At 37.5% G+C, this 22,749-nt stretch overlaps 8 protein-coding genes, 2 long non-coding RNA genes and 4 other non-coding genes across 22 annotated transcripts; 9 read left to right on the top strand and 5 right to left on the bottom strand.

Annotated features, from left to right (window-relative positions):
• Positions 1 to 88: 88 nt before the first annotated feature.
• On the bottom strand, positions 89 to 162 carry TRNAI-UAU (transfer RNA isoleucine (anticodon UAU)). Its single transcript has one exon. It is a non-coding gene; the product is annotated as a tRNA-Ile (tRNA).
• Positions 163 to 2,478: 2,316 nt separating this feature from the next.
• LOC104739275 (protein LIGHT-DEPENDENT SHORT HYPOCOTYLS 6) lies at positions 2,479 to 3,533 on the top strand. Its single transcript, XM_010459570.3, has one exon. It carries the CDS (start codon positions 2,740 to 2,742, stop codon positions 3,328 to 3,330), a length of 591 nt encoding a protein of 196 aa, XP_010457872.1. The 5' UTR covers positions 2,479 to 2,739; the 3' UTR covers positions 3,331 to 3,533.
• A 3,050-nt stretch (positions 3,534 to 6,583) lies between these two features.
• On the bottom strand, positions 6,584 to 8,914 carry LOC104739274 (gamma-interferon-responsive lysosomal thiol protein). The gene is made up of 5 exons (XM_010459569.3): positions 8,360 to 8,914; positions 8,139 to 8,204; positions 7,890 to 8,030; positions 7,579 to 7,671; positions 6,584 to 6,996 (listed from the first exon to the last, which is right to left on the bottom strand). Exons 1-5 carry the CDS (start codon positions 8,642 to 8,644, stop codon positions 6,781 to 6,783), a joined length of 801 nt encoding a protein of 266 aa, XP_010457871.2. The 5' UTR covers positions 8,645 to 8,914; the 3' UTR covers positions 6,584 to 6,780.
• On the bottom strand, positions 8,861 to 10,181 carry LOC104739272 (large ribosomal subunit protein eL33w). The gene is made up of 4 exons (XM_010459568.3): positions 9,862 to 10,181; positions 9,675 to 9,710; positions 9,152 to 9,380; positions 8,861 to 9,054 (listed from the first exon to the last, which is right to left on the bottom strand). Exons 1-4 carry the CDS (start codon positions 9,891 to 9,893, stop codon positions 9,013 to 9,015), a joined length of 339 nt encoding a protein of 112 aa, XP_010457870.1. The 5' UTR covers positions 9,894 to 10,181; the 3' UTR covers positions 8,861 to 9,012.
• Positions 10,159 to 11,924, top strand: LOC104743173 (protein DOUBLE-STRAND BREAK FORMATION-like). The gene is made up of 5 exons (XM_010464285.3): positions 10,159 to 10,248; positions 10,350 to 10,557; positions 10,644 to 10,787; positions 10,943 to 11,084; positions 11,514 to 11,924. Exons 1-5 carry the CDS (start codon positions 10,199 to 10,201, stop codon positions 11,711 to 11,713), a joined length of 744 nt encoding a protein of 247 aa, XP_010462587.2. The 5' UTR covers positions 10,159 to 10,198; the 3' UTR covers positions 11,714 to 11,924.
• A 265-nt stretch (positions 11,925 to 12,189) lies between these two features.
• On the top strand, positions 12,190 to 15,069 carry LOC104765082 (zinc finger protein CONSTANS-LIKE 6-like). 6 transcript variants are annotated; one of them, XM_087484170.1, is made up of 4 exons: positions 12,190 to 12,725; positions 12,809 to 12,915; positions 13,130 to 13,155; positions 14,945 to 15,063. In XM_087484170.1, the coding sequence occupies exons 1-3, from the start codon at positions 12,336 to 12,338 to the stop codon at positions 13,140 to 13,142; spliced, it is 510 nt and encodes a 169-aa protein (XP_087340296.1). In that variant the 5' UTR covers positions 12,190 to 12,335; the 3' UTR covers positions 13,143 to 13,155; positions 14,945 to 15,063. The 6 variants fall into 6 exon arrangements, with proteins under 6 accessions (XP_087340296.1, XP_087340297.1, XP_087340294.1 ...); XM_087484171.1 differs by having other exon boundaries at positions 13,130 to 13,157; positions 14,950 to 15,063; XM_087484168.1 differs by having other exon boundaries at positions 12,809 to 12,961.
• On the bottom strand, positions 13,273 to 14,745 carry LOC104774631 (uncharacterized). 2 transcript variants are annotated; one of them, XR_015579936.1, is made up of 5 exons: positions 14,576 to 14,745; positions 14,082 to 14,242; positions 13,744 to 13,824; positions 13,596 to 13,650; positions 13,273 to 13,513 (listed from the first exon to the last, which is right to left on the bottom strand). It is a non-coding gene; the product is annotated as an uncharacterized LOC104774631 (long non-coding RNA). The 2 variants fall into 2 exon arrangements; XR_015579937.1 differs by having other exon boundaries at positions 13,273 to 13,509.
• Positions 15,070 to 15,150: 81 nt separating the features above from the next.
• On the top strand, positions 15,151 to 18,636 carry LOC104739270 (2-oxoadipate dioxygenase/decarboxylase, chloroplastic). 2 transcript variants are annotated; one of them, XR_759968.3, is made up of 7 exons: positions 15,151 to 16,907; positions 17,006 to 17,155; positions 17,303 to 17,518; positions 17,602 to 17,723; positions 17,815 to 17,978; positions 18,105 to 18,255; positions 18,399 to 18,636. XR_759968.3 is itself a non-coding variant. In XM_010459565.3 (7 exons), exons 1-7 carry the CDS (start codon positions 16,701 to 16,703, stop codon positions 18,495 to 18,497), a joined length of 1,113 nt encoding a protein of 370 aa, XP_010457867.1. In that variant the 5' UTR covers positions 16,508 to 16,700; the 3' UTR covers positions 18,498 to 18,636. The 2 variants fall into 2 exon arrangements, 1 of the variants encoding a protein (XP_010457867.1); XM_010459565.3 differs by having other exon boundaries at positions 16,508 to 16,907; positions 18,101 to 18,255.
• A 10-nt stretch (positions 18,637 to 18,646) lies between these two features.
• LOC104739268 (uncharacterized) lies at positions 18,647 to 21,080 on the top strand. The gene is made up of 2 exons (XM_010459563.3): positions 18,647 to 20,001; positions 20,650 to 21,080. Exons 1-2 carry the CDS (start codon positions 19,228 to 19,230, stop codon positions 20,854 to 20,856), a joined length of 981 nt encoding a protein of 326 aa, XP_010457865.1. The 5' UTR covers positions 18,647 to 19,227; the 3' UTR covers positions 20,857 to 21,080.
• Positions 20,474 to 21,741, bottom strand: LOC104739269 (uncharacterized). 2 transcript variants are annotated; one of them, XR_759966.3, is made up of 3 exons: positions 21,571 to 21,741; positions 21,285 to 21,479; positions 20,474 to 20,852 (listed from the first exon to the last, which is right to left on the bottom strand). It is a non-coding gene; the product is annotated as an uncharacterized LOC104739269 (long non-coding RNA). The 2 variants fall into 2 exon arrangements; XR_759967.3 differs by lacking the exon at positions 20,474 to 20,852 and adding an exon at positions 20,998 to 21,178.
• Positions 21,329 to 21,414, top strand: LOC147927778 (small nucleolar RNA snoR114). Its single transcript, XR_015581203.1, has one exon. It is a non-coding gene; the product is annotated as a small nucleolar RNA snoR114 (small nucleolar RNA).
• On the top strand, positions 21,542 to 21,612 carry TRNAG-GCC (transfer RNA glycine (anticodon GCC)). Its single transcript has one exon. It is a non-coding gene; the product is annotated as a tRNA-Gly (tRNA).
• Positions 21,614 to 21,699, top strand: LOC147927777 (small nucleolar RNA snoR114). Its single transcript, XR_015581204.1, has one exon. It is a non-coding gene; the product is annotated as a small nucleolar RNA snoR114 (small nucleolar RNA).
• On the top strand, positions 21,688 to 22,696 carry LOC104739266 (uncharacterized). Its single transcript, XM_010459560.3, has 2 exons — positions 21,688 to 21,962; positions 22,092 to 22,696. Exons 1-2 carry the CDS (start codon positions 21,956 to 21,958, stop codon positions 22,568 to 22,570), a joined length of 486 nt encoding a protein of 161 aa, XP_010457862.1. The 5' UTR covers positions 21,688 to 21,955; the 3' UTR covers positions 22,571 to 22,696.
• Positions 22,697 to 22,749: the final 53 nt, after the last annotated feature.

The raw sequence follows: 22,749 nt of genomic DNA, 5'->3' as shown, positions 1-22,749 counted from the left end.
TACTTGCTATCTGGGCCTGGGTCATCCCAATGCAAAAAAAGAAGTTTAAAAAAATAAAAGAACAAAAAAGTGTAAAAATGGTCAAATATGGTCCCGGCGGGGCTCGAACCCGCGACCTTCGGCTCATAAGACCAACGCTCTAACCAACTGAGCTACGGGACCGCTTTTATAAATGATGTATTCTTACTTTATTAATAGCTAAATTGTGGAGAGATCCTTTGTAGCAATTGTATGAAGAAAAACAGAATTCTCAGAACATTGCATAATTCAGCTTATATTCAGAATTCTCATCTCAGAATTCTTTGAGAACAGCTGTGGAGAGATAAATCGGTATCGTTTGATATGATCACCATCCACCAGGGTAACAAATTAATGAGATTGTATAGTCGTTATAAAGCTATTGATGTATTTGGGTGGTGGGTCGTAAGCTCCAAGTCACCAACCAATTATTTGAATTTAAGTTTTTTTTTTGTCATTCTTATACTTATTTTATTGTTCATAACACACCTTGTGGGGGCTGCAACATTGACTTATATGTCCTCCTTAATTATCATAGTGGTAGACAAAACTAGGCATCGGATCCCGATCGTTTTTGTTCTTTTGTTTTCTTAACATATTCTGATGTTGAATTTTTGCCTTAGGTAAAAGAGTACTATTTGAATTATGTATGAGAAAACCTTACTATGACATGATATTAAGTCTTTTTTTGTGTGTGTGTGTGTGCACCATAGAAATGACTTTTAAGTCTATGTAAATCATGTCAATCCGGAAAGAAAATTTCTTACCTTTTTCATGTGACTAGTGTCCCGCGCAAAACAGAATGCTTTTCAGGCAAAAATTTACTATATATAGTCATAACCCTTTATAACCAAATTGTCATACTTGCAAGAATCTTGATAATTAACACAGTGCATTCCGATTCAAGAAAAAATCCATATATAAAAATCAAGACGTCCTGTCAATGCGTATACCATGATATTGTGTATATATATATGTTCAAAAGGACAGTACCTAATCTCTTATTGAGTTACTGGATAAAACAAAGAAACAACAATGCATTCTAAACTAAATTACAAACAACAATAAACTGAGAAATGGGTAGCCATAATTATGCGCGTATGCTTAATTTTAATTTATATGTGGTGGTACGTTCATGTCTATATATATATATATCACTAATTGAAGTCATAAAGAATATATTAAAGTATCATTTAGTTTTGAGAAATATTGAAAATATACGTCTTCATGCTAGATTGCTAGTTTGACCTACCCAAAGCTTTTGATATAATATTTATTTAACCTAGGGTTTAGGTAACACCGAAAATCCAATCAGGATTGCCTGAAAACAAAACCTATGGCTCGATCAGTCCCGTCCTAAGATATATCTCATACTTTTTGGAAGCTGTAAAAAAACGGATACAAAGGAAAGTGAGTTGTCTATGTGACTTCTACAAATTTGCGTTAGAACAAAATTCTTAAAATATCAAAATAAGAAAAAAGCACACGCACGCATATGTATAGTGCAGGGTGGGGGCCAAATAGGTTTTGTATTTTTTTCCATATTTGGATGGTGGAGATGTGTACTCGACTCTGAATTTTCCAACTTTTTTACGTTTGTCAGATTCCAAATAACTAGTCATTTCATTGATACCGCTCAACACACACACTGTGGTCCATCTTTAATAAGTAATCAGATGCGTTTTCAACGAGCGAATTCGACATCGCCATTCGCCAGAAGAAAAAGCAGAAAAACAAAGAAAAAAAACATTGAAAGTAAACGTCGTTAATTTCGTAACTATGACTTTCATATCTAAAATGAGAACAGAAATGAATTGTATTTGGTATGGAGCATTATTTCTACCGAGATTTAATGGTTCGAGTGTGTATTCGATTTTAATCTTTTCAAACATACGATTTGAAATGTTAACGACCAGCGAATACATACCATGCATCACTGGTTGAAATAAAATAGATAAACTTAATGTTTTTTTTTGCTAAATACTACAAATTATACATCAACTACAATTTTTAGTTATAATGTAAGTCGGTAACCATATTTTGTGAAAGCAAGTAATATAGCTAGCTAGTAACATATTCCCCAAACAAGAGGTTTTGGATACACACATACAAAGCCCTAAATTCGACTATCCAACAAAACATTATATATAAATGTAATCCAAGTAATTATTAATTAAATAAGAAAAACTAATAATTCAGATCTATCTTCCATACTTGCAATTTCCCTGATTGGTTTATAATTCCAATAACTTAAGAAAATAATATCTCCTAATAATAATAGTGGTATTCATTTTATAAAAACAAAAATTAAAAAGATTTAAGCAAAAGGCCCACACTTGACCTAAATAGAATAGTAAAAAAGTGTCAAGTGGCCTGTGAGTAGGGCCATGACCACGTGATTTAGTTTCTGATTACATTTCTTCTATTTTCCACTTTTATTTCTATATCCTAATACTTTCTTTGATCTCACAATTCACACTATTCAACCCAAAACCCTCTGTTTTTTTTTTTCTGTTTCCTTTAATTCTTTTTTGTCTGTTTTGAACAATTAAAATAAACAAAACCCCGAAACCTAACAAAAACAAAGCTTCACACTCTTTCTCTCTCTCTCTTTTAACTAAAACACTACATTATCGATCCTCTCTATTATTCTCAAAAATAGACGCAAAATCAAAACTCTCTCAAAGCACACAAGAAAGAAAGAAAAAGAAAAAAACCCTAATGGAATCGGTGGATTCCGGGTCACATCGATCCGACCCGGTAAAAGGAGACGACCCAGGTCCATCTTTCGTCTCTTCGCCACCGGCTACACCTAGCAGGTACGAGTCACAGAAGCGACGAGACTGGAACACGTTCTTGCAGTACCTCAAGAACCACAAGCCTCCTCTTGCGTTATCACGGTGTAGCGGAGCGCACGTGATCGAGTTCCTCAAGTACCTCGATCAGTTCGGTAAGACCAAAGTCCACGTGGCGGCTTGTCCTTACTTCGGCCATCAGCAGCCTCCGTCTCCTTGCTCCTGCCCTCTCAAACAGGCTTGGGGATCTCTCGACGCTCTGATCGGACGGCTGAGAGCTGCCTACGAGGAGAACGGTGGACGGCCGGATTCAAACCCGTTCGCCGCACGTGCGGTTAGGATTTACTTGAGGGAAGTAAGAGAGACTCAGGCAAAGGCTCGCGGGATCCCTTACGAGAAAAAGAAACGGAAACGGCCACCAACGGTCACAACCGTTAGAGTTGACGTCGCTTCTTCGAGACAGAGTGACGGCGACGCTTGTAACGTCGGTGCTCCGTCTGTCGCCGTACCGCCTTAATCAATATTAATTAATATATTATGTAGTAATATTAATTATTTATAGGGTTTTCTTGGTTTTATGATATATATACTTATTAATATGTCTGTATGGAACTCCCTTCACCTTCTCTTGTTCCGTGGTTACTGATTATCAATTTTTGTTGAGTTGATCGTGAAAACATATTTATAAAATTAAAACGGAGAATGGAGATTTTTTTTATCTTTCTTTTTTTTTTTTTTTCTGTTCAGTGGATCTCTGATGCATTAAGTTCTTGAATTTTACCACATACTTTCAAGGACTAATGCGGTTTTTTTTTTTTTTAATTCTTATATCATGAATTATGTAGATCTTACTTTTTCGATTCTGATAAAACGTTATCATTGAAACAAATCATGAGATTTGATTGTCAATAATGTTTTCTCTATAGGAATTATGTAGATGATCTTACTTTTCAGATATCAGCGAAGAAGAAGATGACGGATTATTTAAAGACACAGATGAAAAAGCAGAGGTGAGTTGCTCAGCTTGCGTTTATACATACGTTAATCTGCGTAGGAATGTATCGTATACCCATGACTATTTTTTTGAAGATATATAATGTCGACTTTACCTCTTTACTAATCCTACATTATAATAAATATTTTCAAGCAAATAATTTTAAAATACTTTTTAGCGGACTATATATAAAACGTATGAAAAGTTTTAAATTAGTGTATTCCTGTTAATGCCTTATATAACATCTGCGTGTCTGCGCACATACACAAGTTCTAATCCTCATGCTCTTTTTGTTTGTTCTTATAATTATATATACGGTACATGCATGTAAACTAATCAGTTTCTAAGGAAAAATATATACAGTTTTCGTTTCAAAGTTGTGTAATTAATTGCCAACAACAAAATAAGTGACCATATATATTGGTTAGAATATTTAATTTATGTCTAGTATCATGAGTGCTAGGCGTACGTATGTGCTTTCATATACGTACAGACGCACGTGTACGTAAATAACCTTGGAAATATGGTAAAAGTCACATGAACAGAGAACAAGATCGTGACTCTTGAGACATTATTGTTTAGGCCTGGACATAAAAACCGTACCCGAATATCCAACTTGAAATTCGATCCGAAAAACTGGGTTCGGGTTGGGTACGGGTTTGCATATAAAACCCTATTGGGTTCTATTTTTTAATATCTGTAGGTTCGGATTAGGGTCGACTAATACCCGGTACCCGTTTGGGTACTCATTAAACCCGAACATATAAACATATTTATAATATTTATCATTAATATAATGCAATTATCCCAAAATTATGATTATAATTTTAAATATTTCATTTAGTTTTATACCTAAATATCAAAAATAATATTTTGTTATGTAAGTCAAAATTTAACTAAATTTATTTAAATTTAATTATATTTTTTCGGGTACCAGGTAGTTCAGGTTCTAATTGGGTTCTAAAATTTATAACCCAAACCGACCTGAACCCGATAGTACCCAAACCGAACCGAACCCATATATCTAAAAATACCCAATAGAATCTATTTTTCTAAACCCGTTTACCCGAATCCGAATGGGTAATATCCGAACCCGAACGGGTTACCCGAATGCCCAGCCCTATTGTTTGCGACTATATCTGACCGACAATGGCCTCGTGTTCACTGTGTTCTAATACGTGTCATTCCACACGTGTGTTCTTCAACCCTTTTTACCTTACAGGTTACAGCTTAGGTGTTTGCCTTGTATGTTTTGTTAAAAAAAGTTGTTATAATTTGTTTGTCAGTTTGATATTATATTTACTTTCTATTTTGAAAACTAAACTTCTGTTTTGCAATTCAATGATCAGATTTTGTCTTAGAAAACAATTCTAGCAACTATAATAATGTCGATTAGCTAATATAATGGGGTTTAAAGAATAATACAATGTTCAAATACTTTAGTCTAGTCCAATGGAGTCAGGTTATAAAGTACAATGGTGAAGTAATGGAAGTAGTGTTTTCTTTTTCCTGTCGTCAGTAATGACATAGTTTTTGGTTGACCATTATAAGATCGTCATGTTTTCGTGACCGTTCTTAGCTTAGCTTGTGACCTTAATATATATATATATATATATATATATATATATGTAAAAGTCGTCTTAGCCAATATGTAATGTAATCATAGCGTTTGCATTACGATTCTATATATTTTGAGACGTTTTCACCCCCTATATATGAAAGATAGCTCCGAAATTAGTGGTCCTTCAAAATCATTATCCGCATTTGTTTTGTTCCTAATCACCACCACATGGGCTTTGAAAAAGACGAGCCAGCAGCCAAAGCCACATTATATTATCCTACTATAATTAATGATGAACTATACCTGTAAGGTTGTAACCAATTAGATAAATCAATTACATTTCAGTTTGATAGAGACTAGAACAATACATGGACGATGGACCCATCAGTCAGCCAGCCACCCCCTTAAAAACAATATGAACAGTCTACTTATTCAAACCATGTGACATGTCATATACTCTTTATTTTGTTTGCCCAACGGACACGAGAAAGAACAAATCATTTATTTTATTTTATTTTAGTCAAAAAACAAATCATTTATTTTGTTGCTTTTATTTAGTACCACATTTTTATTTAGTTTCATAAACGTCTTTCCAAATTACTACTAAGAGTAAAGTTTATAGTATTTAAACATATATTTAATATGGTATTTTTGGATATTTCATTAATAAGTATCCAATGAATGTGGCAACATTCATATGTAGAATAAGAGGGAGACGAATTTGACTAATAAGCCAAATTTACTAGGCTGAAATAGTCAGTTCCCTTGACTCCAATAATGGTTAGTAACTTTGTATACACGTATGAGGAAAGTTTTTCTTTATGTCTAATCGTTTGAATTAGATTTTTTCTGAGGTCGAGAAAGAAAGGTTTAAAGTCTTTCTATACGTTTGGGTTATATAACTATCGATTGCGATATATAAACATAATTTCGAGATATCGATGGTATGGACCGTATGGTCAACGTCGAAGTTAGTAGTGGGTCACGGTCTCAAGACTCAGTACTGTTCCATCTTCAACCCTTAGGCTACTTTCCTACTAGTGATAGGTGTCTGGCTGTTTGGACTCAAGCCAACTTAAATATACGTTTTCACCAAAAATAAATAATTGCCAGAGCCGAACAGAGGAGAGATTTAATATAAACCTTTAAGTACTGTGAAGTACTGCATCTTTTCCACCAAGTCCAACTAGTCTTGTAATTAATGACACAAGCATATAAAACTAATAATGCGATTCTTCAAAGGCTGTGAACAAACACACATACATTACATTCTGATACATACTAATGAGATTCTTCAAAGGTAGTGAACAAACACACATTCTGAAACATATATATTCATCAAATCCCAGGATCTAGATAGCTTTTTTAGGGTGTGTTGTCTTGTCACATAGGTAAAAAGAAACAGGAAGGGTTTATAGCAGGCCTGCAATGTTGATGTATGAGGATAAAGAGGTTTTGATACGTTCCAACACATCCGACATCTTAAGAACTCCTTTCCGGCAAACCAGAGGGAAGCGTTTCATGTTGAAACTGCGAATGAAGTTGCCGGATGAATATTTGGCGCATGCGCCAGGCACTTTATTAGCTTTGTACGCCTCGCAGATGTAGCTTATGAAGTTTTCATAGTCCTGCAGTAAAAGAGAAAAGGACAACAAGCTTAGGTTCAGAGTCAAGAAACATCGAACACAAACACATACAGAGATCTTCTTTTCCCATTGATCAATGGATTATTACGGACGCAATAATCTTATAAGATTATGAGAATCTCAAATTTGAAACAAGTGGATGCATTTTGTGAAGAGGATTTAACCATCACTACAGGTAGCAGTAATCAAACTTTCCTGCTCCTCATAACAGTTAAGTTCTCATCAGCTTTTGCCAAGAAGCCTAGGGGCAATTCTACTTCCCGTATGCTGAACACAACTAAAGACTATACCCTGATTCGAAACTGCTTAGGCCCATCTAACTCACAATCACAAGAACAAGGACTTTTTACATTTGGAAACCGCTCATAGGGTTTTGCAGCCGTATAAAACAAGGCTTCCTCGTATACATACCAAAGAATGCATACTAATTAGTCTCAGTGACTGAAAACTGATTTATAGCCTAATCATTCACGCATGAGTGAGAGAGAGAGAGAGAGAGTGAATTGGCTAAGATTAAGAATTCATTACTTCAGGAGACTGTGTAAAGAAGCAAACTAAACGAACCTCATAGAGAGGCCGACCATTCACGACTACCCAGGGTACGTATTCATGAGGAGGCTGAAGTGCCTTTGTTTCGGCGGCATAGTGCAACGCAAGCTGCAGCAAAAAAAAAAAAGATTAGAAACTGAATGCACAAGTCTGTGAATACCCAGAAGCTTCAACACAAGGACATGGTAAATCAGATAAGTAGGAGTCAGCCTATAAAACTGTCCATGGCATTCTTCTATATTCCTTGCTTAACCAGGCAACACCATTTCAGAATGGTACACGTTCCAATACTAAAGAAAGCATTCAGTAAATAAGGGATTACTAACCTTGTTTCCGTGTCCACTGCTGAGACAATCGGCAACAGGCTTAGAGTTGAGATTGAGCTTCTCATAACACGTCTCCCACTTGTCATACTTGTGTTCAGTCACCAACTTCTCGATACAGTAGATGAACGGGAAATGATCACTCTGCAATCGAAAGTAACAAAAAATTGGAAAGTTTATCTCACAACCATGCCCTCACCAAATTCAACTTGTGACAGAGACAATCAGATCTCTCATCCTGATCACACATACCAATTTAGGCCAAGCATCAATCGCACAAGCTTCTACTGTATCCAAGAAGCATTCATATTTCCCGTGCTGCAAAACCAATTTGTCAAAATCTCATCAGAAGCACACAACATCAAATATCTAGGTTAAGAAAACACCGATTTCATTAAATTAAAGCTTAATTCAATCGAATCGGAGGCATCGATTTCGTAAAATTGAAAGAAAACGAAGAAGCTAAGTAGGACCTGGCAAACAGCAGTGACGTTATCGGGGAGGAGCTTGGTATTACCCCACGGAGAGAGATGGAGATCGACGATTGATATGAGATCGTCTTCGAATAGCTTCGGGAGGTGGTTCACTATGAAGGCGGAGCAATACGGACAGAGAGACTCATAGTACAGGGCCAAGGAGACCTTCGGAGACGAAGATGGAAGAGATATATCAGATGATGATGAAGACGATGACGCATAGCCGAGAAGAAAGACATAGCAGACTAGGAGAACAATTAGTTTGCTCGGCATCGACGCCATGGATGCATACGCAAGGTTTTGTGTCGTCGTCTTCGTCTTCTTTAAAGACCATTCAATTAATATATCTCGATGCTCTCGATGAACACGTCATGTTTACATTGGTGTGGTACCAAAGTTAAAGGGACTCGTGTAGCTTCTAAAGCTACGTGTCTAGATTCCGTCGTCTGCTAAGTTGTAAAATTTGTTTTTAAATTGATACTTTTTACAGTCCTTAGCTCAAACGCAAAATAGTTAACTCTCGATTAAACCAATTTGTTTCTTCAAAACTTCAATTTCAAGATAAGAAGAGTCAAATAATAAAGAAGAGAAGGTCTCCGTGACAAGGTTTTGCAGACAAAAAACCATCAGTTGATGAGTTACACAAAGATCTAGATGTTGCTCGGATACATAAACACTCTTACTCTAGCTCCCTGCGAAAACAAAATCACCAAACTATATTAGAACCACCAAACAAATCACAACGAGAGCTACGATATACAACATATATAAGGAAGTGAGTTGAATTACCATAGATTTAGGAGGCAAGTTTGATGTGAATTTGGCTCGAACCACACCACTGTTACCATGAGGCCTTGTGACTTTGCCCCAAATGCATCGGTAGTGACTACCGTTCTTCTTTGTCTTGGCCTTGTAGATGTAAGCCATTCGTTTACCTTTGTACCATCCCACTTCCTCCGTGGTGTTAACTCCTTCGACTTGGATTAGGGACGTGTTTGGGTACTGGTTTGACTTCGACCTATTCATATATATAACCATAAAACGTCTTTAAGGACACATTCTGACGAATGAAAAACCAGAAACAACAGCAACACTTTGCAGCCTATCACACACTTGAAGGTACAAGACGATAATGTACAAAATAACTATTCAAGTAGTTGTTTTGGGATAATAACAGTAAGTAAAATCATTATCTTAAGAGAATTCGAATCTTATAAGCAACTAACCTAAGGTCACAAAGTGTACTAACCAGCCATATCAACTAAACCAGAACTACAAAAAAAAATTAACAAATCTGTAAACAATGGCGCACCTTTTGTACCCAAGTATGGTGCCTCTGACATAGAGTCTGCATCAAAAGAAACAAACAAAATTGAGTGAAGCAACAACTTGATTAAAAGCCTTAATGGATACAAAAAGGTTAATTAACGAGATTGATTCCTCAGCATTAATAAGCGCGAGTACTGAATCAGAGAAAATAGAAGATGAATAATAATAACCTGACAGGTTCTCCCTGACGTCCCTTCACCATTTTTTTTTTGTCGAATCGTCCGGTGGAAGAATTTAGCAATTTGCCTTCAGAAACCCCAAACGGAGACGAAACACTTAAAAAAAAAAAAAAACCCTAATAGGTGAAGGTCAGTTAACGACATCGTTTTGACCTTAATGGGCCTAAATCAACTGATGTGTTACGGCCCACTGCTAATTCTTAAACTGCGCCGTCAAAAAAATTAACAATGCGCCGTTAAAATTCAAATCATAACGTTAGTTACATCGGAAATTCGAAACACCGGAAAAAGATTTGAGACCCGCCACAACTTCTCTATCTGGGGAAAGATGAACGTTGATGAGACTTATCTTTTTCTCAATCGGATACAAGAGAGAAGGTCCTTTGCTCGATTTCCTCCGAATCATCTGAAACTCTCAATTTCTCTTTGGTGATGTTGTTGGCTCAGAGAACTGGGTTTTCTTCTAATTGATTTTGCAGGTTCGACGAAGAGTCTCTTCGGATTCTCGAGTTGTCTCTGGTCGCAATGAATGTGAAATCGTTTGCAGAGATTAGATCCCGACTGAGAGATTTCATGAGATCTGAATCGGCTGCTATATTCGGTGAGCTCTCTGGAGAATCGATCGTTGCAAAGCTCTCCGTACTTGAATTCTTCGCTCGTGCTTTTGCTCTTATCGGTGATTTGGAGGTCGTATTCTTGTCCTCGTAGATTAGTGCTCTTTTCTAGAATTACTAAATTGTATGTGTTGTTGTTGTTGTTGTTATCTTGAGTAGAGTTGTTTGGCTATGAGGTATGAGGCATTGAATTTGAGGGAGCTCAAGTCTCCTAGCTGTTTGTGGTTAAGGGTTTCACATTCAGAATGGGCCAAATTTGCATTCCAGTCTATGGAAAATGGATTCCCTTCTATTGCAGGAAAGGTAAATTTACTCTATGCTTTTTAGTTTTAGTGTGAGAAATTCATATCAGAGGAAGGTTTGGACTTTGGAGATTCTTGAAATGCTCAATCGAAACTGGTAACTTACTAATTTTGCTTTTGACTTATCCTTTTACTATGACATTGTGATGGCTTTAGGCTTCTGAAAATGCGCTATTGAGCCTTAAGAAGGATAGCCTTATTGAATCCAAATCAGAAGAGTTTTCTGAAATAATTGATGCTTCTGAGAAAGTAAAGAGACTAAGGGATTCAGCTGCCTCGTTAACATCTTCACGTTCAGGTACATTCATTGATCAAAGTGTCTTCTGTAATTGATGTCTATTGCTTGGAACAGAGTTCTGATTTTTTTTTTTTTTTATTGCTTTCTTCGTGTCCTTCAATTTTTGTATGTTGGTCTTCTCTCATCCTCAAACGTAATTTCACTCCCACCCTCCCTTTCCTTCAATATAGTGGTATCTGTGCGAACGTAGTTTATGAAATTCTTTCCTCCTAACTCCTAAGCCTGTAGATGTTACAGTCATGTGTAAAGTATTGGAATTTCCATCGAGTCGTAATGATCATAGATATATTCTGGTTGGAAAGATTGATAATTTATAAACTGACTATTACCAACTATTGTGTTGTTCCATCAGAATGGATAGAAACTTTTAACCTGTGTGTTACTTAGAAAGTATCTGATTGTTCTGAATAATTCTCAATTCACCAACAGTTCAGGCACAAGGTGCAGAGTACTTGAGAAGCAAGGAAGTGAGGATACGAACTAGGCAGTCTCAAAACACCAAAAATCCAGACTGCACAGGTAGCAACTTGTTCAGAGAAGGAATCAAGAAGCGTAACCAACGAATGTTGGAAGATCTCCGTACCATTCAGATGATCCGAGATACAGAACCAGATTCACGCTGTGTATGACGCAATTGATGCTACAACCTTTACGGCATTCGAAGGGATGTAGACTACGTTCAACCATTCAAGAAATCAAGATTTAATAACTAGTTTGCCATAAAACTTATTCTCTTCTTAGTAATAATATTAAATATTTCCATATCATGTACAATTGTATATGCTACACAACACAAGTGTACAAGTGTTTCCGTAGATATTATGAATACTTTTCAAAATTTATATTATAGCTCTCTCTCTCTCTCTCTCTCTCTCTCTCTCTCTCTCTCTCTCTCTCTCTCTCTCTCTCTCCTACCCCTTAGGAGGGTTAGGATTCGGCAACTAGTATAGAGATGAAACACATGGGTGAAATGGTCTCTGGTGAGAGCCAAAGGACCAGTAAGAAGGTCCCACAATTGGTTCCAAGCTGGACTCTCACAACCAATCAGCTTGCGATTTTTCCATCACTTTTGGGATAAGATGCAACGTCGTATCAATTCCATCACATATAAAAAGTGTTAAAGAAAGAAACACCTACCTCTGTAAATATTGGATCTCTATATATAATTTTTCGTATGGTGACGGATTTACAAAGAAAAACATTTTAGAGTGAAGGAAAAAAAAAAGAGTGAGAGAAAAAGATAAGAATTCTATGGATACACAAAGGTTGCCGAAGAAAGAAGAAGAAGATCTTCTACCTTCTTCAACCTTCGAGTCTGTTAATGCTCTCTCTCAAGACCATTCTATAGATGATTTCGACAGCATATTCGACATCACCATTGACAGTTTAAGCTGCTCTCACGAAATCAAATGGGATTTTTGGGGAGAAGACGAAGATGAAGATATAGGGGAAGAAGAAAAGAGCTTGAGTACTGATCAAGAAGGGTCAAGTTTCAGGTTTTGGGACAGTAAGCCTACGGATTATGAAGACAAAGAGTTGGGTCTGAAGCTGAATCTGAACCATCAAGAAGTTATCGATGCTTGGTCTGATCACCAGAAACCTCTGTGGACAGATACTTCATCTCCAGCCAATTCCTTTTATGTTAGTTTTGTGTGAATCCTTTACTTGTTTTGCAAGTTATAACTAGTGATTTAATTAATACTAATGATTTAAAGTGTATGCAGAGGGGAGAAGTTCCAGTGATAGAGGAAGAGAGAAACATGAAAAGAGAAGCAAGTGTGTTAAGGTACAAAGAGAAAAGACAGAGTAGACTCTTCTCTAAGAAGATAAGGTATCAAGTCCGAAAACTCAACGCTGATAAACGACCTCGTTTTAAGGTCTCTTTCTTATTCTTTCTTCCTCCTACACTCTTCAAGTCTTTAAACCATAACTCATTTTATTTATTTAGTTTTCATTCATGCTCTAACTAATTTTGTGATTATGGAAGCCTAACTTAATATTTTTTTCTGACGAAATTTCTTGGAAATCTTTTGAATTATTTGTAGGGACGGTTCGTGAAAAGGGAGACTTAGAGCATGGGCATTGGTATAGGACAATTTTTGGTCCTTCAAATTTAATAGTATTATTTTGAAAGGTTCTTATTTTTAGTATGAGCATTGGTGTCTATTTGTATTTGGTCCTTCAAATAAAATAATAATATTTTAAAAGTTTAAATATTTCATAAAATTATTGCATTTCATAAAATTTAAAGTTACATGATATAAAAGCATATTTAAAAAAAGATTACAAAAACGAATTTACTAATCCAGCTTGTTGTTGAGAGCTGAATCATCATTTACTAATCCAGCTTCCTTCAAAATATAATTGAACTGCTTCCACAGAGAATGTATCAGGAAATTGCTCATAAGCCGATCCAATGTGTAAGCTAACTATAAAGAAACAATAATGTGTGAGCTCAACACAACCAATACAAAACAATAATGAAAGAGACTAGACAGAGAATATACAAACCTTGTCATTACATCCGAAAGGGGTCGTATTCTCCAGTCTGCCTGCATTTTGGTATCTGCAGCCAAGTAACAAAATAGAAATTGAACGAAGAGATGACAATGAAAACAGAATAAAAGTTAATCAAGATTGGATTGTTTAATTTATGCACTCTTTGGTTGCAGCAACTCCACAATAATGCTTCAGAAGAAATTCGAGACTCTTTCTCTCCAGCTTTAGCACCCTTGAGCCTCTGACATAAAACAAAAGTACTTCTTTAGATTGTACAGATACTTTAAACCATGAGAACCTTCAAACTAAAACTATCGTTTCATAGCCACAAAAATGTCATGAACATCACTAAAGGAATACAGGAACAGAAAAGTTAATATGTTCGCCATTTCTTCATTGAATGAATCAGATAAGATTACAACGTTTATATGCACTTCTAACAAACTATTAAACTGGCTGTACACAATAATTAAACTACAAAACAACCAGAAATCAAACCTGTCCTGTGTCAAAATGATTGCAATTGCAGACATAAACCTGTCCTGTCCTCGGTTCTGGTAGAGATTTGCATCAAACATGTTAATCCTTGTAAATCGAACAAAGCAAGATCCCATGATTTTACAAGCTCAACAGCCTTAAACTGTTTCCAGATCAAGAATCTGCAGAGAATTACAACAAACAAATCCTTATTCCTTAAAACTGAAGCTTGTAATTCAAATAACTCAAGCTCAAAAATTCCAAAAACACGAAGTTCAAACAAAATTCACAGGACAATTGCGAAGTTATACTTAACCAAAATATACACTAGCTCGTTTTGTTTCTATTATCGACAAAAATCAAAATCCACAGAAGTGTATACCAACTGAAATCTACACATGTAAAAGCCCAAAGTAGACATTAAGAATTCAAAAAGGCAAAAATCACGAAATCGAGCAGAGAATTTAGGGCAAGGAAACAGAAATCTGAAGAAGAAGGATGAACAATTACAATACCTTCTTAATCTGAGAGATGATTCGAGAAATTAGGAAGAAAAAGCGAAACAGAAGATCGGCTTCAGTAATTTGTCAAGAAATTCCGGTGAGAAGAACCGAACGGCTTCGTGAAATCGTCGAGGATGTGGATCGCCTTTGTCGTCGCCGTCGAGAGAAGAAAGAAGTCGAACAAATTTTGTGTCGACAAATTATTTTCCTTTAACCCTAGAGAATTCGACAGCCAATCAGAATAGAGCACGTGGCGAAGAAGACGGACGAAAAACGTCCTAAAATAAGAACCGTTTTTTCAATAATGGGCATTTTCTAATTAAATTAAAATAAAAAAAAAGCCTGGGACGGCCCGAATCAACGCCGATGCCCATGGTCTTAAAAAGGGGAAAAAGAAATATCCGGAAGAAAAATATCTCCAACCTTGGTTGTGTCTTTATTTCTGTTATTATTATTTGTAGTTCTGATATATCATTATCGACTTTTACAACTTTGTCAAACTGAAATGAAAATATCTTATTGACAAAAAAGAAAAAAGGAGATGCAAAAGTATCTTTAAGATTACATGAAGAGGCAGAGCCGGCCACAGATACAAGCGAAGCAAGCACTTGCTTGCGGCCGCTTATTTATTAAACATATTTCGGCCGCACAATTTGGTAAAGTATACGTAGTCTAGTGGTAGTGTTTAGTTAATTCTCATCTTCATTTCCTTTGTTCGAGTCCCATAACACAAAATATCAATTAACCCTAGCGGTCATCCGTTCTTCTTCTAGCCTCTCTACTCACATCCTTTATCTCCTTGTTCAATATTATTTATTTCTTTCTCTAGTTCTAGATTCACCATTTTTTTGTTCTCAAATCATTGATTTTGCCTATAAATCTTATACCTATTTTGATTTTATTAGGTAAACTTTTTAACTTTTTCTCTTTGTTGTGATTCTCTATAACATATATAGTTTTAAAGTTGTTCTTCTTATTTACATTATTCTCCATATATCTTTTGTTTATGCTAATATTTGATATTTTTTTTAGTAAGATGTCTTTTTTAAAGGAATGAGTTTGCAAGTAAAAATGCAAGAAAAATCATTTTCACAAAATTAAAAAATAACGATCTTTGATATTTTAGAACTTTTAGTGCTTTTGTTAAACAAATCCAGTTTTATTATTTAATTTGAAAAAAAAATAGTATAAACATGTGCAAAGCAGCCTTTTTTTTTGGGTTCGCTTGTAGCCAAGTAAAACATAGCGCCGGCTCTGTGAAGAGGACGTATATGGCAAGTATTTGCCGAATTGGTGGGGTTGTAAGGCTAAAAATGGGTTCACCACATGTGTAGTAGGCTACTCTACTCCTCCTCTGTCGGGACCAACTACGATATCAACTACCGCGTTTTTTCTGATATGTATTGATCTTCAAAACTACCGTCAATTTTCCATATGCATGATTGCATCATTAGCATAAAAATGCCTACTAATGACTATTATAAATTTATAACCCTAAACCAAAAAATATGGAATTGATTAACTTTGAGGATAAACATACATACTTGAAACATAAATATCACTAGATTCTTTGTTTTGGTTTTTGATCGTGTCTTGTGACAAGTGGTGATGGAATGTTGGAAACTCTTGACTGTTTTTTTTACACTTCCAAATTACTGTTCGAACTTTACAATGACTGCTAAAGTCAAATTTTCTTCGTGCCTCTTTTTTTTTTATAGATCATCAGAAGCCCACTGGGAAACCGGTCATATCTAAAAGAGCCCAAAAAATAGATGAAAAGCCTATTAACTATTGACCATCCCAAACCACATTTAAACCGAAGCTATTGTAAATCTAATAAGATTGGTCCACAAAGAGAAAACGAACCTCGTAACTTCGTATAGTATCTTCTTCTGAAAATCAACAATTTACAGATTATCCAATGTATAATAATACTCCACTGTCAACCAAAAAAGTTAAACTAATCGCAATGATAATATCGCCACGTCTAGTCAGATGGTAGAGTATCTAATACGACACGGCTCTCTACTATGAGAGAAGAAGATGATTACGAAAGCTCCATTAAGACGATCGGTGCTTTCTCACTCATCATCAAACGCTTTCCGGCGACAAAACCAACCATCTCCACTTCTCCACCATGATTTCACTCCACTCCTTCGCCATTAAAGCCTCTCTCCACCGATCTTTTCCTACTTCGTTACGATCGACGCTCTCTGTTTCCAACTCTGCTAGATCTTTCATTCGGCTCCCCTCCGCCGGAAAACGCAATCTCTCTGTCATCTCTGCTTCTGGAAGAGACTCCTCGATGTCGTCAAACAATGATTCTCACGGATCGTCTTCAAAGGTTCGTTCTTTTGCTTTATATGTCGAAACTTTGTTTTTGACGACTTGATACTTTTGGCTTGTGGGTGCATGACTTTGGTATTTTCACACTTGAATCAGGTTGCTGAATCTTTCTTCAGGAGTGTCTTAGGGCAGATGGAAACAGTTTACCTAAATCGGAACCCGACGCCTAAATCCGTCTTGGAACTTGTTCGATCCGTTGATGGCGAACAACTTTGCTATGACCATCTCGCTTTTAGAACGTTTGGGGTATAGTTTCCTTAACCCTCTCTTTGTTTTGGCTGCTTCTAAGAACTGGGATCTTACACTTCACTAAGTACAGTCTCAAAGTTTAAAACTTTTTTAATAAAAGTTAAGTTACTCACTATTGGACTCTGTTTGTTGAAATGTGTCTAGGTTAGTGGTTATGGGATTGACTCGCTTGCAAGTTTTTTCCTTGACTATGGGTATACTCCGATGGATGAGCTGAAATTTCCAGCCAAAAAGCTTAGAGCTTTGTGGTTTGCACCTCCTGATGTTTCTGCTATTCCTGGTGGAAGCGGCGTTAACGGTCCTTTGCCAAGAGTTTTTATCTCAGAGCTCCTTGTGGACCAGATGAGTTCACAGACTCAGGTACATTATATGCTGTCATTGGTTTGATCCTAGATGGTTGTTTGTGTGTTATGAGATTTGAAGGCAATTTCTCTTGTTTCTAGGATGTGATCAGAAAGTACACTCAAGCATCGCCCAATGGGAAAAAGTATGCTGCTCTTTCTAGTGCTTTGGGTACCTTAACTTGGGAAAAGCCTCTGTCTTCTGAGTTTGAGCAATTGGCTAGGTACACATGACCTTAATTATCCTGGTCTTGTCAGATCAAGCTAGAGTAGTGATTCCTAACTGAATGTGTGTTGGGCTAAATTGATCTACAGGGAAAGTGAATATGCAGCATGGACCCTTGTCAATGGCTATGCTCTTAACCATGTAACGATTTCTGTCCATCGACTTAGATCTCATCTAAACAAAATTAAGAAGCTCAATCAGTTCCTAGAAGAAAAAGGTCTTAAATTGAATTCTGAAGGAGGAGTCTTGAAAGGTTTCAGAACGAATCTTAACTCCTCAATAAAAAGAAAGATTAGATTTTAAGCTAATTGGGTGTACAATGAGAGTGACACATATCTTTTCACTTTTTTTTTTTTTTTTTTTTTTTTGTTTCACTTAGCCCTGATGGTGGTTTGCTGCAAAGCTCAACTGTAGCAGATTCAATTTCTTTCAAGTTCTCTGATGGTGTCACCAAATATATCCCTTGTTCATACATTGAGTTTGCTGAACGCCTTGTGCTTCCCCAATACCAAAACGTACCTGAAAGCGAGGTAAGTGATATCAGAATCCGCTTACTGTGTATTGATACGTTCTTGCGCTTCCCATTGCCTAGAGAACTCTTAGTTACCAGCATAACATGATGATGATATACAAAACATTTTGAATTGACACTTACAAAATGTACAAAACGCAGATACGAGAGTCACACCGACGAGATGGATTTGAGGTCGGAAATGCTGACAAGATCTTTGAGAGCACATTTCAGGAACAACTTTCTCGACGAGCCGGATAATGGCAAACAGTAGCGTCGAGCCTTTTTGGCAAATATGTTGTCAAATATGTTGCCTCGTATATATAATGTAGCCAAAAAAGAGCTCCAAACTGTTTGTAATGTTGATCAGTAAAGATACTAATCCAAGAACTTTTAATCAGACATTTATGTGTAAATATTGCTGATAACTTTTCTTGGCGGTCAGTTCATACAAGAGAAAGCAAACCAAAGTAAAAACTAAACAAAGAAAGCTTAGTTTATCCGATTGGGTGATAGAAAGTGATAAAAGAGGTGAGAAAGAAGTAAACGATGATTACCAAAATAGTTACAAAACATAGAACGGTAGTTGTGTTGTATGGTTTTTGTTCTTGGTCCAAAATTTATTTCTTTCGCTCATCAACCAATTAAAGTCAAACAGAGTTCCGGTTCGAATTTTTCCACCTGAAATAAAAAAATTGTGGAAGAAAGTTCAAACCTTTGGACGACAACAAGGGAGGTTGATACTTTGGTAACCCAAAATAAAAAACAAAAACTATATGACATGGGATAATGTAGTCCACCACACCAATCTTTCTCCCACATCACGCCTGTTTTCACCGCCGTCTCTCTTCGTCGGTGATTTCACTATTCCGATTTGGTCTAATTTTTTCTCCAACCATTCCGCAAAAACACTACTTTTTTTTTTCCTAGGTTTTTAAAATCTCAGCCGCTTAGTGCCAAGTGCCTCCTGATCTACGCCCAAAACCCCTAAATGGCTACGGAGGCTACAACCGCTCCCAAATTCCAGGAACCAGATCTCCGGCAAGTCTCTCAGTCACCGGATTTTAAACATGAAACCGCTCACGACGGCCTTAAATTCTGGCAATTCATGATCGCCGGCTCGATTGCTGGTTCCGTCGAACACATGGCGATGTTTCCCGTCGACACAGTGAAGACCCATATGCAAGCGCTCCGGCCATGTCCGTTGAAACCCGTCGGAATCCGGCAAGCTTTCCGTTCGATAGTCCAAAAGGAAGGACCTTCAGCTCTGTACCGAGGGATTTGGGCTATGGGTCTCGGCGCTGGACCTGCTCACGCCGTTTACTTCTCCTTCTACGAGGTTTCGAAGAAGTTCTTATCCGCAGGGAACCAGAACAATTCCGCTGCTCATGCGATCTCCGGCGTGTTCGCGACTATATCGAGCGATGCTGTTTTTACTCCCATGGATATGGTGAAGCAGAGGTTGCAGATGGGCGAAGGGACTTATAAAGGAGTTTGGGATTGTGTCAAGAGGGTTATGCGTGAGGAAGGGTTTGGTGCGTTCTATGCTTCTTATAGGACGACGGTTTTGATGAACGCGCCTTTTACCGCTGTTCACTTTACGACTTACGAGGCGGCTAAGAAGGGGTTGATGGAGTTTTCTCCTGAAAGGGTTAGTGATGAGGAAGGTTGGTTGGTTCATGCCACCGCTGGAGCTGCTGCTGGTGGATTGGCTGCTGCTGTCACTACGCCGCTTGATGTTGTCAAGACGCAGTTGCAATGCCAGGTGAATGATTCTTTCTCTCTAGGATTGTTTGCTCTTTGTCTGTTATCTGTATAGTTTTGGATTGGAATAAACGATAGATGGGTTATGCTTCTTGATGTATGCAGTGCTGCAGAACGCTTTCTTTAGATGACGCTTTTAGTCTCGAAACTCATACTCGTGTGTAGGATTTCGAATATATGTGAATGTCTAAAGCTTCTTAGTTGGATTTGTTCCTTTAGTGGTTAGATGATGTATTTTGTAGTGGTTTGTGTAAATAGAGCTATCAGACTATTGGCAGATGGTCATCATGTGCTAGAGCTGCAACATAATTTTATAGTTGCGGTTTAAGTTTCTCAAGGTTTGACCAATCTATGTTGAAAGTTGAATAGTTATCTGGTTTCAATGTTTCTACTTTCTACTAGTAGGTTTCTGGTTTGAGGTAGAGTGTTTTATGGTTTCAGGCAATGAAATTTCCCAGTTGAGCTATCACTAATTCAGTCTTACTGCGGCACGACTTGTATTATTACTATAACATTTACAGAGTGTAGGAGATAAGTTTTCAATTTGCTTCGTTTCATATGTGATCTGATGAGGAGGGATCAGATGCAATTTTTTTGCTTTAAAATGTGTGAGATATGGCCTCAAATCGTATGTGGTGATGATGTGCAGGGTGTGTGTGGATGCGACCGCTTCAGTAGTGGTTCGATTAGCGATGTACTGAGGACGATAGTGAAGAAAGACGGATACAGAGGACTTCTAAGGGGATGGCTACCGAGAATGCTCTTCCATGCTCCTGCTGCAGCCATCTGTTGGTCCACTTACGAAGGGGTCAAATCTTTCTTTCATGACTTGAATGGCGATTCTAACACTGCCTGAAAAAAAACAAAAAAAAAAGACAAAAGGGTTAAGCGATTGAGGATCTTGTTTTTTCTCTGTTATTGTTTGTAAAACTAGTTTTGTCAGGTTTTCTAGTTTTCTACTACTGTTATGTTAGATTATATTTGTCGAGCTTGTCGATGATGTTGTCGTCGAGAAATTTTGGTAAAAGTTGTACAAAACCTATGTTCCTTCCAAACCTTCCAATAAATAACCTAACAAAACATGCACATACACACACATACACATACAGTACTAGACTTTCCAACGATATACATGGCTGGGCATCTCTGTCCCCTGTATCGAGCTGCCTCGTCGTTTTCTAGTTGCGTAGTTGCAAAGACAAAGACAAAGACAAATTTAATATTCCTGACAAGTTATTAATTAGACAGACAAGAAGCACCAGTGGTCTAGTGGTAGAATAGTACCCTGCAAACGGTACAGATCCGGGTTCGATTCCCGACTGGTGTATGAGCTGTGATGATATTGGCTTCAGCGTTGGTTGGGTCCTTCGCAATCTTCTGATTTCCCAGATGTACTCGCCACACCCCTGAGCTCTCTCTCCTTTTCTTTTTTTTTTCAACTTAGTTATGATTCAAGACTTTGAAAAGCAAGTTTGCGTTCTGTATTAGCAAACGGATAAGCAGAACCATTATTAACATAAATATACACAGACTAACAAAAAGCACCAGTGGTCTAGTGGTAGAATAGTACCCTGCCACGGTACAGACCCGGGTTCGATTCCCGGCTGGTGCATGAGCTGTGATGAATTTGGCATCCGCGTTGGTTGGGTCCTTCGCATTCTTCTGATTTCTCAGATGTACAAGCCACCCTCCTGAGCTCTCCTCATTTTTTTTTCCAACTTAATTTTTGCTCCTATAAATTAAACCATTGGGATGCCAAGGCTGTGGCTGAAGTCAGATAACTGTTGGGCCTTAAAAAAAGGCCATCTATATTAAATATGGGCTTTCATTGAAGGACCATTTACCAGAACCGGAGTCAACTTAGTGGCTTCTCTCATCTTCACCACCGTCATAATACGTTTCCGTCTCGAGTTGCCGGAAAAGAAGCTACTCTCTACGTCGCTTCTACTGATCACATGGAAGGTTCTTCTTCTCTTTGCGCTCCTTCTTCTGATAGCAGATTTGTTTTACCCTCTCTGTCTCTCCAATTATCTCTGTAGATTTTTGGAATTGGGTTCTGCTTAATTAGTTAGCTGGATTTGTTATTTGCAGAGAACAACAATAACGCCGGGAGCGATTCAGACTCTAATTCCGTAGACGGTTCACAGGACTATTACGAACCGATCTCAGCCGTCGATCAAGAGAACGACGGGAGCGATGAGGAAGACAGTTATCATCCGATCGGCGGCGGAGATGGCTTCAGCCACGGCCTCTCCAACGGCCATTGTATGATTCCGGAAACAGAGGAAAGAATCTCTTCTATTAGTATAAACGCAGACGCAGAGAGCGAAGAAGAGGCGGAGACGGAGGCGGAGACGGAGACGGAGACGGAATCGGAGATCCGTAGAGCGTTCGAAGAGGACGAACGGCGTAGGAGATCGCCGTTAATCGAGGAGAATGCCGTTAGGGTTATGGAGGCAATGCGAGCAATATCGTTCCCTGGAACGGCTCCTGATTGGGCTTCCGATGTTAATGAGGATCGTTGGATTGATCAGCTTCAAAGATTGAGATCCACTTCTCTCAGTAACTAACTCTGTTGTTTTATTTCTCCTGGATTATCGAACTCATTACTTTGTTGTTTTCCGTTCAAAGATCTTTCTCAATTTTGTTCAGTGTGACTTTAAACATTTCAATACAAAATCAGAGATCTCAACTTGCTTTGTGAGCTTTCCTATATTATATACGTCCTCTTGAGTCTTGAGTGTTGGTA

The sequence above is a fragment of the Camelina sativa genome, chromosome 14, assembly GCF_030686135.1.
Source record: "Camelina sativa cultivar CO46 ecotype springtype chromosome 14, ASM3068613v1".
Taxonomy (NCBI): domain Eukaryota; kingdom Viridiplantae; phylum Streptophyta; class Magnoliopsida; order Brassicales; family Brassicaceae; genus Camelina; species Camelina sativa.
The sequence above is the reverse complement of the archived record's forward strand: the minus strand, read 5'-3'. Positions and strand labels throughout refer to the sequence as shown.

Coding starts and splice junctions, on each gene's coding strand:
- LOC104739272 (XM_010459568.3), bottom strand. CDS start 9,893: ATGGTGAAGGGACGTCAGGGAGAACCTGTCAG. Junction 9,381..9,674: donor ACCATACTTGGGTACAAAAG/GTGCGCCATTGT, acceptor ATATATGAATAG/GTCGAAGTCAAACCAGTACC. Junction 9,055..9,151: donor ACTTGCCTCCTAAATCTATG/GTAATTCAACTC, acceptor TTGTTTTCGCAG/GGAGCTAGAGTAAGAGTGTT.
- LOC104739268 (XM_010459563.3), top strand. CDS start 19,228: ATGGCTACGGAGGCTACAACCGCTCCCAAATTCCAGGAACCAGATCTC. Junction 20,002..20,649: donor AGACGCAGTTGCAATGCCAG/GTGAATGATTCT, acceptor GATGATGTGCAG/GGTGTGTGTGGATGCGACCG.
- LOC104739275 (XM_010459570.3), top strand. CDS start 2,740: ATGGAATCGGTGGATTCCGGGTCACATCGATCCGACCCGGTAAAAGGA.
- LOC104739274 (XM_010459569.3), bottom strand. CDS start 8,644: ATGGCGTCGATGCCGAGCAAACTAATTGTTCTCCTAGTCTGCTATGTC. Junction 8,205..8,359: donor ACGTCACTGCTGTTTGCCAG/GTCCTACTTAGC, acceptor TTGGTTTTGCAG/CACGGGAAATATGAATGCTT. Junction 7,672..7,889: donor GCAGTGGACACGGAAACAAG/GTTAGTAATCCC, acceptor TTTTTGCTGCAG/CTTGCGTTGCACTATGCCGC.
- LOC104739270 (XM_010459565.3), top strand. CDS start 16,701: ATGATTTCACTCCACTCCTTCGCCATTAAAGCCTCTCTCCACCGATCT. Junction 16,908..17,005: donor CTCACGGATCGTCTTCAAAG/GTTCGTTCTTTT, acceptor CACTTGAATCAG/GTTGCTGAATCTTTCTTCAG. Junction 17,979..18,100: donor TGAAGGAGGAGTCTTGAAAG/GTTTCAGAACGA, acceptor TTTTTGTTTCAC/TTAGCCCTGATGGTGGTTTG.
- LOC104765082 (XM_087484166.1), top strand. CDS start 12,336: ATGGATACACAAAGGTTGCCGAAGAAAGAAGAAGAAGATCTTCTACCT. Junction 12,726..12,808: donor CTCCAGCCAATTCCTTTTAT/GTTAGTTTTGTG, acceptor AAGTGTATGCAG/AGGGGAGAAGTTCCAGTGAT. Junction 12,962..14,904: donor ATAAACGACCTCGTTTTAAG/GTCTCTTTCTTA, acceptor ATAAAAAAAAAG/CCTGGGACGGCCCGAATCAA.
- LOC104743173 (XM_010464285.3), top strand. CDS start 10,199: ATGAACGTTGATGAGACTTATCTTTTTCTCAATCGGATACAAGAGAGA. Junction 10,558..10,643: donor CTCTTATCGGTGATTTGGAG/GTCGTATTCTTG, acceptor TATCTTGAGTAG/AGTTGTTTGGCTATGAGGTA. Junction 11,085..11,513: donor GTTAACATCTTCACGTTCAG/GTACATTCATTG, acceptor ATTCACCAACAG/TTCAGGCACAAGGTGCAGAG.